The following is a 16,584-nucleotide window of genomic DNA, read 5'->3' on the forward strand; positions in this document are numbered from 1 at the left end:
CCAGGTGCGCCCGGCTGCGGGGGGGGCGGCGCAGCCCCGGGGCAGAGAGCTCGGGTTCTCCCCCTTCCCTCCCTCCGAGTCTTCGACGGGAGAGGGAAAACCCTGGCGGGCCGCTGCCGTGCGTGGCCCGGACACGCAACGCCGCTGCACGCGCTTTAATTGACGAACGAGGAAGTCGGGTCCCGTTTCGGCAGGAGCCCACGTGTTCCTTATCTCTGCTTTGGCTCTGGAGAGGGGGAGAGGGAAGGGACGGGGGGAAAGGCGTGTGTTTTCCGGGGGCACCTGCCAAAGCCGGGCCCTGCGGCGCGGGGAGGCGGCGGGGCGCTGCGGCCGCCGGCGGGACCAGCCTCCCCCCAGCCGCCCCCGGTGTCTTGTCGTTGCAGGGGTTTTTCCTCTGTGGTGGCCCTGGGAGCCAGCATCATCTGCAACAAGATCCCGGGTCTCGCCCCCCGGCAGCGGGCGATCTGCCAGAGCAGGCCCGACGCTATTATCGTCATCGGGGAAGGGTCCCAGATGGGCATCAACGAGTGCCAGTTCCAGTTTCGCAACGGGCGCTGGAACTGCTCAGCCCTGGGAGAGAGGACCGTCTTCGGGAAGGAGCTGAAAGTGGGTACGTTGCCTCTCTGCTCGCTACCGACCGGCCCCCCACCCACACGACACCAAAGGGGGGCACACGGGGAGTCTCACGGGGTTGGCGCTGAGAAAGACTGGCTGGCTTGCATAGCTTGTGCCAGCCAGGGCAGGACCGTCACCTTCGGCGAGTTCACCTGGACGCTGTGGCTGCTGTTACCAACGTGACTGGCACCCGTGCTTCCTCCTCGCAGGGTACCTGCCGTGGCCCCTGCCGCGTTCAGGAAAGCACTTCCCCATGCGTTAGCTTCCACCACTGTCCTGCTCCCACAGATCCTTTCTGAAAGGTTTTCCGTTTGTGCGCTCAGGACAGCAGCCTTATTCGTGTACTTAGGGATGTGAAAAAGGTGTTTGGTTCTGGTTACAGGTAGTGGTCAGAGACCGAATGCTGAGTGGGCTTAGAATGACGCTTCTGGGGTGCAGGCACCTGGTGATACTGGCCTGATGTTCGCTCCCCTTAGGACCAAGGTCCAGCAATCGGTCTCATTGTTAGAGATTTCCACCACAGAGAACAGTTAGTTATTCTAGAGCAACTACACCTAGTGCCCTCTCTCTCACCAGAAAGAACGGGTGTGTTCTGGTTTGAGATGTCAGGGCATTTACAAAAACCGTTCCTGTCAACAGGCAGAAGATCCCATTTCCAGTTTCCATTTTTTTTTCAGTTATCGCAACAGTACAAAACACATCAAAATTCTTAACTAAAGCAGCATTTATAATGACAAACACAAATACCTGGGGAAACAGAGCTGAGGTTAACCCTGTGCTGCAAAACACGTTGTAGTGGAGCTTACCTCAGTGTTTGTTGATTCCACAGCACTTAAGATACAAAGACTGAGGAAAAGTGTTTTCCAAATACAGGTATAGCCATTTTTAGAGCCATTATTGAAAGCTAATCACTCGCAGTACAGCAGTCCGCATCCAGAAGTTGAAGTTGGGATCTATGGTTTCCAGCCTTGAGGCCTTTGTGCCTCCTCCCCACCCAAAATGTAGATGCAAAAACTGAAAACCCATCAAACAATGCTTAGCGTGATAGAAAACATGGATATTTAATGAGAATGGGAGAAGTGACTGAGAACAGAAGCTAGAAGAGCCCCAAGCAGTCATACAGCAGCTGTGCCCTGGCTTCTAGCTTGCTGGGAAACCCTCTGGACTGGACTGGCTCCAGGCACCGTTTAGTCATATACGGACAGGATACGTCCCTAGTACCTCATTCCTTGCATTCTCCTGAAACACAGAGATACAGCCTTGCCACTCTGCTTTGGAACTCCCGAGAACGCCTGGCATTAACTGAACATATATTTTATCACATGTGTGCACGCCAACGTGCGTATTTTCCAAAACTTAAGAGATATTTAAGGAAAGAACAGAAAGAGAACAAGACAACTAAATTTGAAAGCCCCGTGTGAGTTACCAATCTTTCAACACCTTTGATAATCAAACAGAGTGAGTCAAGTAGGGAATGTAAAAACCACCCTGCACGACATTGTGAAACATCTGAAAATGGACCATTTATTCAGATTAGCTCATTGTTTCTATTCCTTGAGCTGAGCTGTTCCTGTCAGTGATCCATGCAAGTGTTTGCCACTTATGTCAGTGAAGAGTCCATTTGGATGGCTGACAGGTTTGGGCTCATTTAGTCTAAGAGTAACATTTCCTTAAACAGAAAATGTGAGAAGGATTTCTTCTTCTCCAACAAATCATAAAACTGCAGAGTTATTGTGGTCTATTGTATAAACATGCACTCAGTTCCCCCCCCCCTCCCAAAATTGAATTATTTAGCTAGCGGGTTATATTTAGGTCCTTTTAAAGAAAGTCAATATTAAAGGAAGTAGACTTTGATCTGTCTTTGAGGTGATAACTCTTAATACGTTCTATCTATCCATTACGAGGCTAAGATGGATAGGGCAAATTCATCGCTGGTTTCGGAACACAGTCAAGTGTTGAATGGCATCCAAATTATAAAACTCATTTAAAGAATAACCAAAAACTTAAAATTTAAACAGGTTATACATTTATATTTGAAAATGAATTTGGATAAAAATTATGCAGGTTTGAAAACTGCAATGTTGAATTTTACTTGCACACAAGACATGCACGGTGTCTCAAGGATAAAAATACTTAGGCTCTCAAACACCATGAAATATTATAACGTAACCACTCCTGCTCAGGTTGTCTCCTCGTTCTTCTGCTTATTCCCTATCAGCAAGTAGAGAAACCTAGAATATCTGACACAGCTCATCTTTCTACAGCTGTAAGGAAAAAGCATCTGTTCCCTACATTTCTCTCTCTTTCCCTAATATCTCTGTATTGGGGTGTGCTCTAGGTTACCGTTCAGAGAAATAAAGGCTAATATTTCGCTCTGGTTAAAAAGGATAAAACCTTTGTGCCATAAAGCCCTAAGTCAAATTTGGTGCCCACAGACAGGAGATCAGGCCTGTGTGCCTTACGCTAAACAGGAGAGAGAGATGTGTGACACGAAGGACCGTATACCCTATAGGACGTATTTTAAGGTCACTGTGCACAAGAACGATCCAGGTTAACATTAGGGCAAAGATACTGCACCCTTGTAGCTTTTTTAATTAGCAGCAACAGCTCTAGATTCTCAGTTCTTTGGCATGGGGTGTATTACAAAATACTATTCCAACAGCGACTAGTACATTAGTACCTTTTATAGTATTCAAAGGCTGATTATATTTCTCGGCCAATTGCATCCTTAAAGTTATTACCTCAGAGGTACACGGGGCACCTTTGTCTTGCTGCTTGCAATAAAGTCAGTGGGCCACACATGACCTCATTCCGCGTTCCCGATTAGAGGCTTCGCTCTGCCTCTGGAGTGGCACTGATGTACTCGCTCTATGATTAGGATATGACTTCAGAATGACAGTAATGTGGCTCGCCTTGCCACTGCACTGCCGAACGCGTGCAGCGAGTGAAGTCTAATATCAATTTGGGAGGATGTGCTTAAGTAACTCTTATGCTAATAGGATTTGCGTGTGTTAGTCCATACAAATAAGTTCCCTTGGATACCACAGATTCTTGTGAACTATTTCCCAACCCATGGTTTTGATGGCACACCGAACTAAATCTCTTCAAAACCAGGTTTCATTACTTTCACCTTTACTGGGTAATCTGTTTTATGAATGTTATGCAAATGTACCCAGATTATTTAAATTCTCTTGTTGACACTGCAGGGTAGTGCAGGAGGCCTAAGTTCTCCTCGTGGCTGTGCTGTTGTGTGGCTGAGGGACCGTGGCACTCTCCTCTGTGCTTCTCCTTTCCTATTTTTAAAATGGCAACAGGGATACTGGCCTTGGTGAAACACTTTGAAGTCAGTAGAAGGAAAGCATCAAACAAAATTTTCCTGTTCTGATCTGTAGCATGTGTGTACCTGTATTTTAACAAACTCACATATAATCCGTCTTCTAGTGATAATTTAGCTGTAGAGTTATAGTAAGCAACCATTTAAATTCATCCATGCTTCATACGGTGTATTTGTGATCACAGGCTTGAGCTTCCAGCTTGTTATAGCATGCTCCCAGCCAGTGCACAGCATATACTCGCTGTTTCTTGTGTCATTTTACCTAGTTTGTCCTTCAAAAGTGAGATTCTTCCCTACTGACATACTGTGGATATCTTTCCATGAGAGCTGGTGACAGTAGTGCCAATAACATGAAGTGAAATAACAGAGTAAAAGTGACATCAGTTTACTCCAGCTGAGGACTTAGTCCATTTAAGACAGGAAACGATAAAGTCGCAATCAAGATCAACACAAGGATTTTTTTTCTAGACAATTCTGTAGACACTTTATTAATAATGTAAAGTCACAAAGAGAATTTTTAAAATAACCGTGGAGATGACGCAATGCTGCAATTATGGACACTTTTAAAAACAAACATACTTGTTTACAGTGGTCAGCAGTTCTGTTCCTGAAGACAGCCACAATCAAAACCAAGGTTTTAAAGCAGGATAGGCCAAAAAATTCCTGCCTACCTCTCTTCAGGTGAAATGTGTCTCAGGCCTAAACATCTGAGCAACCAGACATGCCTTTGATAGACTCTGAAAATCATACTTGGGCTCTGATGGATCACAGAAAGAGCAAGTGCTATGGCGAAGGCTTTTCAACAGGTGCCTTAGTAGCCCATTTTGCAGTGTGCAGCCTGGTGAACAGGTAGTCAACAGTGACTTTGCTGTTTGTGATAATCACAAGCCAAGGAGTAACTAGCTCAAATAACTGCCGTAGGACATGCATACATTTCATGGTATCTGGAGGACAGCGCCATATTGGCATCGTAGGGCGAAAGCAAAAAACTATGTCCTTTTGTCATAACTGAGCAGCATTGCCACTATTCAATGGGACTTGCCAAGTAAAGATAATACCAGCTGTTTGACTGCATCTCTACAAAGTGACACAGCAAAATGGAAAACTCATTTCAGTGCAGATCTATGAAAAGAAAGGCACTACAGCCTTGTAGAAGCTGTCATGGACCCTGCATGGGAGAGGATAGAGGGAATCAGCTGAGGGCTATGAAGACATGTAGTGGGTCTCCGAAGAGCATTACAGCAAAACTGGTTTCAACCAAGTTTTCATCCTGGTCTTTCTAAAATGCATCAATTCTTTGGTTTCTTTTACACTGAAAAATGTTTCAGTATAATCACACCGATACCTTTATCCATCTGACATTACTTATGTGAATAAGGAAAGCTGAAATCAAAACAAGAATCCACATGGACAAACCGGTCTTAAAACTTTTAAGCGTAGCGGGCCAGCTCAGTACCTACGTACATTGTGCACAATGCCTTTGACTCAGGGATCATTACAGACGTACCTAGATGTACACATTAAAACAGGAGAGGCTGTTAGCTTTCCTTTATACAGTACACTGTTAGCTCTACACTGCCCATTGGACTGAATTTAGCAGTAATTTAGTTTCCATATATTAAAACACACTTTTCTTCTACGGCTTCAACAATGTAAAGGAAGAGGGGACATTCCCACTCTTGCCTATTGAAACAAATGACAACTATCTTACAAGCCAAACTCTTAACTTGCTTGTTCAGTAGCTATCAGGAACTATCTCTTTCGCTAGTATGCAAAAGAGAACAAGATCTAGCTCATTCTCCTAACTGGTCTGGTAGAGTTAAAAGAAAAACAATAGAGTAAAACTTGATTCTTGAATTACAAAATAACAGACCAAGTAAATAACCACTGGTAGATCATAATGAAAATGCTTGCTGTTTTTATATTGCATGGAAGATTACCTGCACAAGTCTGTGGGGAAACTAGGTTCTAAGTGCTGCTGCACTATTCAGTGTGGTCAATACTTAGAAGAAAGATTGATAAATACTCTGTTTTCTGAACCAGTGATGTTGTGAACCCCCCGAGATATAGAGAAAAGAAATATTGTAATTAACAGGAGTCTTGCTATCTACTCAAGCAAGGTCAGAATGTGCATTTCTGTGCTAAGTTTCCAGCCCTTACAACCAGTTTTTAATGTCAGTATCTTGCACGAGAACAGTTATTTGCAGGCAAAACGGAGGCCAGGCTGAAATATGGCCTGAACATCCAAAACCCAGCATGCTGTTTTATGCCAAAAAGTCAATCTTTCTCAGCAGGGACTGTCACAGTAAGATAAAACATTGCCCCAAGGTCACTGCAGTTGGAATTCCCATCAGAAGGTTTTCATACCTGCCTTCAGATGTGTCTTGTGAGTACATGTCTCAGAGAAACAAAAAGATTACATTTCATCAGAAAGGTAGAAGAGCTATCTTCTATCGCAGGGTCAGTACGTGGCATTTTCTAAAGGCAGTGGTGTGGAGGGATCAGAGTCATCTGAAAAGGGGAAACTGTTGTTTGAACTCCAAAATACCAGCTGTGGTTTTGGTAATGCACATGCTTTGAGTAGTAACTTTCTAAATTTCAAGAGGGTATTTTCAAAAATAATCACTGTACCTGGAGTGTTTCGTCTCCAAGAATTTCACGTGTTGAGGAAACAAACTTTAGCTTGTGAAAGTGGGCAGTGACTAAACTCCCCAAAGTCTCAAATGCCTCTTAGAGCAGCTCTACTTATTTTATTTATTGGTACTAATCTTCACAAAGAACATGCTGCTGACTTACAGGGAACTGTCTTTTTCATTTCAAGTCAGTACAATATTTTAAGGCACCAAACCCCTCAAAACTTTGAACCATTACAGAAGGGGGAAGAAAAATAGGAGGGGGATACGTAAATGATTTTTTTTAGCTACTATTTTTATTAATCACACATGCTAGGCTAAAGAAAGATAAAAATAAAGAAACCTGCAAGGCCATACATAGTCTACCAAGGAAAGAGAAGGCACACCCCTAAGTAGGCAGAGGATGAGTTCTGTTCTTCATTTTTCCTAGCTGTAAGTTATGACCTCTATAGAGAGATGTGAAGTAATGTTAGCTACGGCACATAATTGGCAAGGTACGTTGTATTTTCCATCTTTATATTTTCACAATCATATTTCAGCTCATGTCACTGCAGATAACTCCCTCTCTGACCCTTTGGCTTTAAATAGCAGAAAATACAACCCATGTTTTCCAGTGAGATAAATAGAAATTTGTCTTTTTTATTTCACAGCTTAGTCAATTTATGAGGTGGACTGGTAGGGCGGGCCAAGCTATTTAGAAACATACTTAGATCCTGAGAGGTACCGAACTGCTGAGCACCTACCGGCTTCCTGCAAGTAAATCCACTCTGTATCTTGCAGGCTTAGGTCCTGTTTCCCATGCAACATCAAGGTATTGTGCTTCTTTTTAAAACCAAGTTCTCATTTCTAATCAGTGTGAACGAAGCTTTTTACAAACTGTTCACATTTTAAGATTAAACTTCAGTTAGCTCAATTAAAACCAGAATGCAGACCACTCTTTGCAGCTGATACACAGGCAGGCTACTTGCTGATCAGCCATAGCCCAGTCTCAGGAACATTTATACACAAAAGCAAAGACATGCATGTGAGCGTTTGCAGGATTAATGCTCCAAGATATACATGAGTTGTATATAATTATGCTCAGTGTTAGGACAGCCACCCGTGCTGGTAATATTTATGTTTGCACTTACCTGTGATAATCTTAGTGCTTCCCTTTATGACATCTGACACTCCGTGGTGGTGGTTGACTCTGCAGAGCTCAGAGACAAAGTTAAAGGCAGCTTGGGATTGCTGTGTGGTGCCCAGTGAAGGGTCTAAAGACAGGACTCCGGTGCTTTGGAGGATGATTTGCATCAGCAGAGCGGAGCTACAGAAAGCTTGGAAGCCGTGGATGCCAAGCTATCTGCCATCAAAGCAAATGGAGCCGCAACACACTGCATGCCTTATTGAATTCTGGGAAAAATAGAAAGAGCGGGGAGATACTTACGTCCGACACATGAGGAAAAGCCCCTGTGTTCATACAGCACTGAAGCGCTTGTTTAGATGGAGGACAGCCCCAGGTCTGGATGGGGGGAGCAGACCCAGGCAGACATCGATGCCCACACCCCAATTCCAGGCCGGGTGCTGGTGGGTGGCACTGGTGGGGTCGGGAGCGGGGGCTGCCTCCCCTCTCCCCTCTCCCCACCAGCCCCAGCGCATCCGCACTGAGCTTGAACATCCCTTACGGTATTACAGCGGTTATACCTGGAAATGCTGCCATGGATAGACGGCCCTGTTGGATCACCGGCCTTGTAAATGACCAGAGCAACCTCTGACAGACTGCCAGATCCTTTCCTGAAGTTTCTAATGCTTGGAGTTCAGCTCTGGTGTGTGTTTAGCCTTCGCTTATTCGAGACAATGAGAAGAACGTGTCATTCGGGAGCTGAAAGGACAGCTTACAATTCTTGTACACATATAGCTAACTCTCCACCTTTCTCCAGAACTCCTGTAGGTCTCAGGAGGCAGCTGTCGTGCTTTTTTTTGCCAGTTTACTCATCACAAGTGGTTTTATGTGCACCCTTGCAAGTCACTGGCTGGAAAAGCCTCTACAAAAACCTCTTAAGTTGACCCAGCATCTGGGATCACGATTTGCACCAATCTTCCCACGAAGATCAACTGATTTGTTCATTATATGCATTTTTTAAATTAAATTTTTACTTTTTTTTTTCAAATATTAAAAAAAATAAATCATAGATTTGAGTCCAGTTGCAGATTAAGGATTGATTCAGTGGGAATTGTCTGCAAGAAGATTTAATTCCTGGGTCTCCACCCAATGTGTCTAGCAAATGGGTCAGAAAATTGTTCAAGAGACAGTTTGAGTAGGCTATGCCAATGAGTTCATTTTATTTAAACTCTCTCCAAAAGGTCTTTTCTGATCTCTGCTGAAAACATACTAGTTTACTCTTCCAGCTACCGTCTGATCTTTCTAGCTATCTAGAGAAGGTAATGACTGCAGATTAGGATTTTCCTCACTGTGTTCGATTATATGGAAGAGTGAAACCGTTGATGTTACTATCAGCCTACTGATTAACTATCTATTTTTGCTAGGAAAGAAGTGTTTTGCTTATTCTGGTCATTAGCTGAAGTGGGCTCTGTGTCTCACATGGTGTGATGCATTGCTGCCAGTTCTGTTCTTTCCTTACCCTGTATTTTGTACCATCTTCTCCTGCTTTGCTGACTTTCTTTGTCCTCCTGAACCAGAAGTGCTGTTCCCACCTATGAAATATTTTGTGATGCTACAGTCACCATCACCTACAGCTTAAATACGAGAGAGTCTCAGTATTGTGTTGATATCAAAGGCTGACCTTGTTCTAATGCTAAGATCCTGAATCTTTTACTACTAGATTTTCAGAGCGAAAGTAAGGCACAGGTATAAGTTGGCCGTCAGATGCACATAAAAAGCATAGGCTGAAAAGTAGACAAGAGAGAAAATAAAGGAGGATCATATCAGGTCATTTTCCAAATTGTTCATCTTTGGAAATCCAGAAGTGATGGGGTCGCGCCTTTCAACCTAACCCGTATTTTCAGATTAGACTGACTATGGAGCAGTACGTACTTGGTCAGCCTGCTCTAGAGCATCAGCAGAAGCACAGAGGAAACAAACCGTTGCCTGCAAGGAGCAGCTGCCTGAGCGTACCTTGTTAAAGCAGTGTTTCCCTCTGAGATCCTCCAGGCATTTCAACTGTCTGCTGAAATCAGAAGTAGAGGAGTAGTATTTGCTATTTAAATGTGGCAGGAAAATACATGTACTCATGTTATCCCATTTGGTTACAACCCCCCTATTACACTGTTTTAGTATCTAAAGCACTGCCACAGAAGAGGCTCAAAATGAACTAAGCTTACCCCTACCCTGTACGCTGACATTTCTATGAGCTGGACAAGGGTAATGAAGCTTTAAAAAGTGAATCATTTATGGAAAACAGGGACGGTGTGATGCAGACGTGACAAGCCTGTGCCATTTTATCAATACTGCACAAGTACTGAGGGACGTCCTACCTGGATCAATTCCTCCAGACGCTTGCTTTGTTTACCTTGTAATCTCCTAACTTTTAGTTTTAAAAAGCTGCTAAACTTTTCTCCCAAACAAGACAAACTTATAAAATAACTTAATTTGTGTAACATGTTTTATGATCAAGCTTGACGTTGGATTCTGATTCTGCTTGTGCTAGTTTTATAGTCTCTGCGTTACATTTTTCTCCCCTCTAAGAAGCAAAAGAACTGCTTAGTCTTTACAATGTTGAGTGTGTCAGATAAAAATATCGCAGTGTTTTTTATTCTAGATCTTGAAAACCACTTGTGCTAGATCAGAAATCATCCAACCAAAGGAAAAACAGAACTACACACAAATTTCAACTCAAAATATTTTTTGATGATGTCTCATTTGCTGCTTCATGAAACAGAAATCTGGTGTAATGCATTGCTCCCCTCTGGCCAGAGAAACTGGGACTTCTTATTGTACCTTCTCCTGTTTATCAGTGTGTTTCTCATAGTGTCGTACTTGAAATAGTGAGGATATTGTTGAGGATAAACTGGAGAAGGAACTAGAAAGATGCCCTGGCTGGTCCTCGTGGATTCACTCTGGAGTGGGACCCCACTTCCACCTGCCTCCTCTGGCCTCCCCACGTGGCCGCAGAGAGGCACTGAGAGCACAACTCCAAAAACACCCAAAGCCTGGGATTTCTGTCCAACATTCAGATTTTCATAAAAAGCCACTAGTTCTAGAAAGCCTCATCTGCAAAGTCCACAGTCATAACAATTCAACATTTTATGGTTTTTCTTTTTTTAAATAAGGGAAAACAAGAAATCCTTTGAGGAAGTCTGATACTTGACTACAAGTTCCTCAATAAACACAGTGCATGGCAGTATCAATGGGAATATTGCCTATGCTAATAAAAGGGCACGAAGTTGCCTATTAACAGATTTTGATTATGTTATCTTGTTTTCCATTTTACTTCCTTGCCATAAGGAATTGAGTATTTTTCATTAAAAGAACCATTTAGTGACAACTACAGAAATCTAGATCATATATGTAAGAGGGATGTAGCTGACAATGAAGTGCTTGTAAGATTTCTTTCCCTAGTGATTATTTTTTTGTGAAATCCAATAAACAGCAGAGATGTACTTGTTTCATGTATAATAAACTATTGCCAGCAGTTGAGGTCTGCCAGAACTTCACTGGCAGGTGTTTGGACAAGGGAAGCTGATCTTCCCATCTGCCCTCTCCTAATGAAGAGCCTGATTCTGATCCTATTGATGCAAGGGTACATTTTGTCATTGGAGAAGTAAGAGTAGGGGTAAGTTCTTAGTTTGGGAGATCCAAGAATTTTTAAAGGGCTGTTTGATATAGATGGGCAACCTCTGCAAACCTCCTTATGCGTTCATGTGGCCCCTGGTTCCAAAAGCCTCGCAGATCCCATAGGATCCACACATGGGAAATCCACACACCAGAATGCAAGAAAGCTTCGAGAAGATAAATTAAATCATAAATTTAAAGTGAGAACACCCCCAGACAAAGAGAGGCCTGTCATTATAGCCACACTGCACAAAATAATACTGGCTTAACCTCTTCCTCAGAGCCCTCTGGTGAGGCTGTTACTTTGCCTTGCTTTAGTCATGGTACCTACAACAGGCCAGGATTTTTTTCCATCCTGTGAGAAATTTTGAAATTCAACCCAAAACTTATTTCACTGAGTTTGCACAAATGTCCGTGTTAAAAACTTTGTGACACCTACAATGTGAAAAAAATGTTCCAGTTCAGCTAAAATATTTTCAGAACAAGATTTCTAGCAGAGGTGGTTTTCCTGTAAAAATACCTTTTAGTGTAGAATTAAGTTCCTGATTTTTTAGTAAGTTGAATATGGATGTTTTAGCAATCTCACCCCCAATTCCACCTATTTTTTCTTCTTTTTTTTTGAGCTAGAGCATTTGCCACCCCACCCTTTTGCTATTAAAAGTTTAGTTTGACTACTACTAATACTATCTGGAGATATATATATAGGAAGTTGCCTAAATAATACTTTATCTCCTACTACCTCATGGAGAGCTATCATTTTAGAGAGTGAACATCCACAAAAATCAATACTTAGAAGAGTAGAGACCTGCTTATGCCTGCAGATTTACAGCACTTCTAATAATAGCCTTCTGATGTTCGCACCGCAGGAACTTGCCTATCTATTTCTAACTAATGTCACCATGTTGTATAATGTATTTACGGCACTGTTTTAATTTCAGGTAGCAGAGAAGCAGCGTTCACGTATGCCATCATTGCTGCTGGAGTAGCACATGCAATTACGGCTGCCTGTACACAGGGCAACCTGAGTGACTGTGGTTGTGACAAAGAAAAACAAGGACAGTACCATAAAGAGGAAGGATGGAAATGGGGAGGCTGCTCTGCTGACATCAGATACGGAATAGGATTCGCCAAAGTGTTTGTGGATGCCCGGGAGATTAAGCAAAATGCAAGGACGCTCATGAACCTGCACAACAACGAGGCCGGGCGGAAGGTAAGTGCCTCTGCCCTCCCCCAGACGCGGCCAGCTCCGGCCGAGGGTTGGAGGTGGGCTTAGATCACGTACAGTGCATGAGAACTGCAGCACGCTTTAGTGCTAACCTCATTTTACAGTAGACAAGTAGGCACCTTTGCAAGTTATACAAGCTCGTTGGACCATCTGTCCATCAAACATTTGTCTAAATGTTACTCTTTACAGCTGTAAAAAGAAAAAAGCAAACAAACATTTTATCTGGAAAGTCAAATGGTACTTATGATAAAAAGCTCGCCTGCTACTGTGTGGGTAAATGGGATTCTCGTCAGGTTCAGACATGAACTTCGCACTCATTTGAAAAGGGATCATTTTCAACCCAACTGTTTAAACCTTGCTCTTTGTGCGAGGACTACCTCTACGAGGAGAAAAATACTTTAGCAAAAAGACCACAGGCTGACTCACTGTTACACCATGATATGGATTTGGTTTCTCATTTTGCACAGCAAGCTTCCCGCCCCCTTCCCATTCTTTGGGACTGGGTAGCTGAAAGCAGCTACTGCAGAACCAGCGTGCGGGAAGACGGGAGTTCAGCAGCTTCCAACACACACGTTCCCTGGGATCCTGGGCACCGAGTGCCCTGCGTTTCTGCCTTCGCCGTTTGCTGCACTTGGCCAGTTTTCTGTTTGTCAGTGGCAGCCGTTGCAGATGCAAGACCCAATCTGATCTGTGCTCCTCAGATCCTTGCACGTCAGGCGTTTCCCAGAGACCTCAGAGCGGTCTCAGTGGTGGAGGGGCTCTGATTTACACCGGCTAGGAACAGCCTGGGATGTCCATGTGCTCCCCATACAGCCGCGTGCAGGTGCAGTCCAGTGCTGCTTTCCATACGGGAGTCACGTTTTGCTGATCACATCTTATGGAATGAATGTAAATCTTCTTGCTTTCTTAGCTCTCTATTTTACCTTCTCCACTGTTTGCACTCCTGTGCATTAGTACTGATTTTAGCATTATGTTAGTGTGACTTAGAAGCAAATGGGAGAAGGAAGTTAGGAACAGCAGTTAATTTGTGGATACTATTTTTGTTCTGGTAATTACCTGTAGGCTCTGAGACATCTCCACTTATGCTGGAGCCAAGCAGATTGTATTGAAGAGAAGTCATTTCCACCCCAAACAAAAGCCTAACCCTTCTTTTATTTATTGCTACTGCAGTAGTTTTACAGGTGAGATTATGGTTTTACTCTGTCTAGTAGCCCGATGCCTGCGTCCGGCTGTCTAGTGCAAACATGGTACTTCAGAATACTAGCAAAATGAACACTGAATTCTGAGAATAACTCAAGGACTAACCATTAATATTTGCTAAACAAATGATCTGAGATCTTTATTACTTGGCTTCTGGTAGCATGAAGGCACATACTGAAAAGCCTGGTAAAACACCAAGGCCCACAGTCTGCTCTGTTACACGAGCACAAATCCACTGAAATAAAAAATAGCAGAGGAGTTTCACCTTTGTGGGAAAGCTACTTCCTTGAAAGGTCTGCTTTTATTTGATAGGTGCTGGCAGTAAAAGAGTCCCAAGAAATGACATACCAGCCTACAGAGGACTGCAAACATAGATGGAACTGGCTACTGCCTAGGAATTTTTTTCCAAGGCAAAGCTCAAAGACATGGACAAAAAAAGAAGTTGCATTTTTTGTCTCCATTATCACCCAGGTATGGACCTAGGCTAGAGGAGGAGGGCCGTTGGTCCTGGAGCTGGCCTGTGGGAGCAGCCTCCCCTTGAGGACATGAGGTCTTTGTGCATCTCACCTGTATGTGCACAATTTGCTGTCCTAAAAGATTATGCCTGGAAGATTCAGCTCTACGCATTGTTAACTGGGAGAACAGTGGTGTGTGCTATCTCTGGCGATCTGCCATTCCTCCAGCAGGCTCAGGAACTGTTCTGATCTAGAGATATTTCTACGCTTCTTCCTGCATCTCTTACAGAGCAAAATTACTGATCTTTGTTCGAACAAATCTCTGTTTGAAATCTTCAGGGGAGAGAAAGAGTAACATTACTGAGAAGAGGCATGTTACTCCACCATCCTGTAGAGAATGAATAAATGATGTTTTTGCTAGAGAGATTCCTTTCAGGCTTTGCTCTTATGTGAAAGATCACAGTATTTAAAGACAATTGGCAGAGGGAGGCCATTACGGGTATTTGGCAAGCTAGGTCTCTCACAACCTAACCCTTTCACAACAAAGACTGTCTTGTTTTGAGGTGGTACTCTCCCTTTTGGAGCAATATGGATCTTATCAGCCTCCACACAATCTATTCTTGGTGGCTTTCCTCTGGGCTACAAATTCTTGTCTAGGTTTACTTGCCTTTGGCTAGGTTTTTGATGATACTTATGCACCTAGGAGACAGACTGGCACCTACTGGGCTTCCAAAAATAAAAAGATGTTCAATTCTTATTGATTTGTTATCTTCACCTGTAGGCACTGCTATGCTGTTCAAAAGTCAGAAGTCCCCTCTACTTCTCTGGTCTTGCAATGTGAAACTGCACTGTGTGCTGTGCCCACTTGCCTGGGCGCTCATGAATGACCTGTGAGAAGGTCCTTCTTTAGGAGGACACCAGCTGCAGGTGATTCAGGGTGCACTCTAGTAAATCATACATATATTATTATCTAGTTGTCTTCTTAAGAATCACTGGTAAATTCATCTGTTCCATCTTGGTGAGCAGGAGATGACAGACTGCACTGCAGTAGGCAGGCCTGCTCGGCTGACCAGGGAAACTGAGAATAGGTAGGACTGCATGGTATAAACCAACAGAGAACCACCAGGAAAAGCCTGATCCAGACTTTTCGGAGATCTCAGTTCAAGACTTTCCACCTTCCCATAGTCTTGTTTTACCTAGGCAGCCGTCTCTCTGCTTCCTGCGGTGCCAACAACGGTCTTTCTGAACCTACTGAATACATGACTCTGTCAGAGCAATAGTACAATTATCTGTCGGCTCTTTCTAGAAGTAACCGAAAATCGACTGTGTCAAATGTGGAGGGCATAGGCGAAGAACACCCATGTTCCTTTTCCTCAACAGCCTTGGTAGTGCAATGCTTGAAAAATACTCGTGTGCACACCCGGGATGCAGCGAGAAGCACTCCCACCCGAGATCAGCCTCTGTGAAACGTCTCCATTTCCAGCGGCTCCCCCACTGCAGACCAGCGCCAGTGATGCCAATGGTTCCTGCAGAATGAGCACCCATGATGCCTCCGCTGCTGGGGCAGAGCAAGCAACAGTTTTCCTTACTGTTAAAGGACAGGGCTCTAACTCCGTTTCTCTCTTTGTCTTGGCGACAAACCACCAGGACTCAGTTTTGTAGCACATAGGCACAGCTTCAAAGTTCCCAGGCTACTTGGAAGGGAAGGGGCAGAGTTCAAACCAGGGGTTGCATACACCCTACAAAACTGGCCCCAAGCAGCCTGAGAAGCCTCACATCATTTGTCGAACCTATGGGAGAGCAGCTATGTCTGACCTCCAGAAACAGAGTTTAGGGTGTCTTTCCTCTTTGAATTAGTATTTCCTGAAATGCTGATTCACTGCAGGAAGAAGCAAGCAGTACAGGGAGAACAGGAGGAGAATTCATAACAGCTGGGTCAGAAAAGAGAGATAAAGCTTGAATTAATTTAAAGGCATAATCCTGATTTGCCCTGCAAACTTCTATGTGAGGGGTTATAATTGCAAGACTGAATTATCTGTTAGCAAATTTGTCTTCTCAAGTACAAAGTTAATTAAATTACTGTAAGTAACACAATAACGTATGTCTGAGAGATATTTATGCTCCAGGAAATAAAAATGTTATTTTCCAAGTTATCCTGCTAAAAAATAGCAAAGTAGGTACTGAAAGGCTCTACATATTTTGGCTGTAAACTTTTCATTTTGACAGCATGGCAAGGTACATGACCAGATTGCTCTCCCCTCTCTTTTTTTCTGTGACATTGAAATTCCACGAATGGCATCTTGCATCAGCGTTACATCATATTAAGTATAATGCAATATTATGAGTCATTG

At 43.5% G+C, this 16,584-nt stretch overlaps 1 protein-coding gene across 1 annotated transcript in view; it reads left to right on the forward strand.

The window, feature by feature from the left end:
- Positions 1 to 390: 390 nt before the first annotated feature.
- WNT7A (wingless-type MMTV integration site family, member 7A) overlaps positions 391 to 16,584 on the forward strand; it is a 34,231-nt gene continuing 18,037 nt past the window's right edge. The window contains exons 1-2 of the mRNA XM_010584408.1: positions 391 to 610; positions 12,292 to 12,563. Coding sequence (XP_010582710.1) covers positions 514 to 610; positions 12,292 to 12,563 — 369 coding nt within the window. The 5' untranslated portion in view covers positions 391 to 513. The remainder of the gene's footprint in view (positions 611 to 12,291; positions 12,564 to 16,584) is intronic.

Source organism: Haliaeetus leucocephalus, unplaced genomic scaffold (genome assembly GCF_000737465.1).
Source record: "Haliaeetus leucocephalus isolate CR32 unplaced genomic scaffold, Haliaeetus_leucocephalus-4.0 Scaffold984, whole genome shotgun sequence".
Lineage (NCBI taxonomy): Eukaryota > Metazoa > Chordata > Aves > Accipitriformes > Accipitridae > Haliaeetus > Haliaeetus leucocephalus.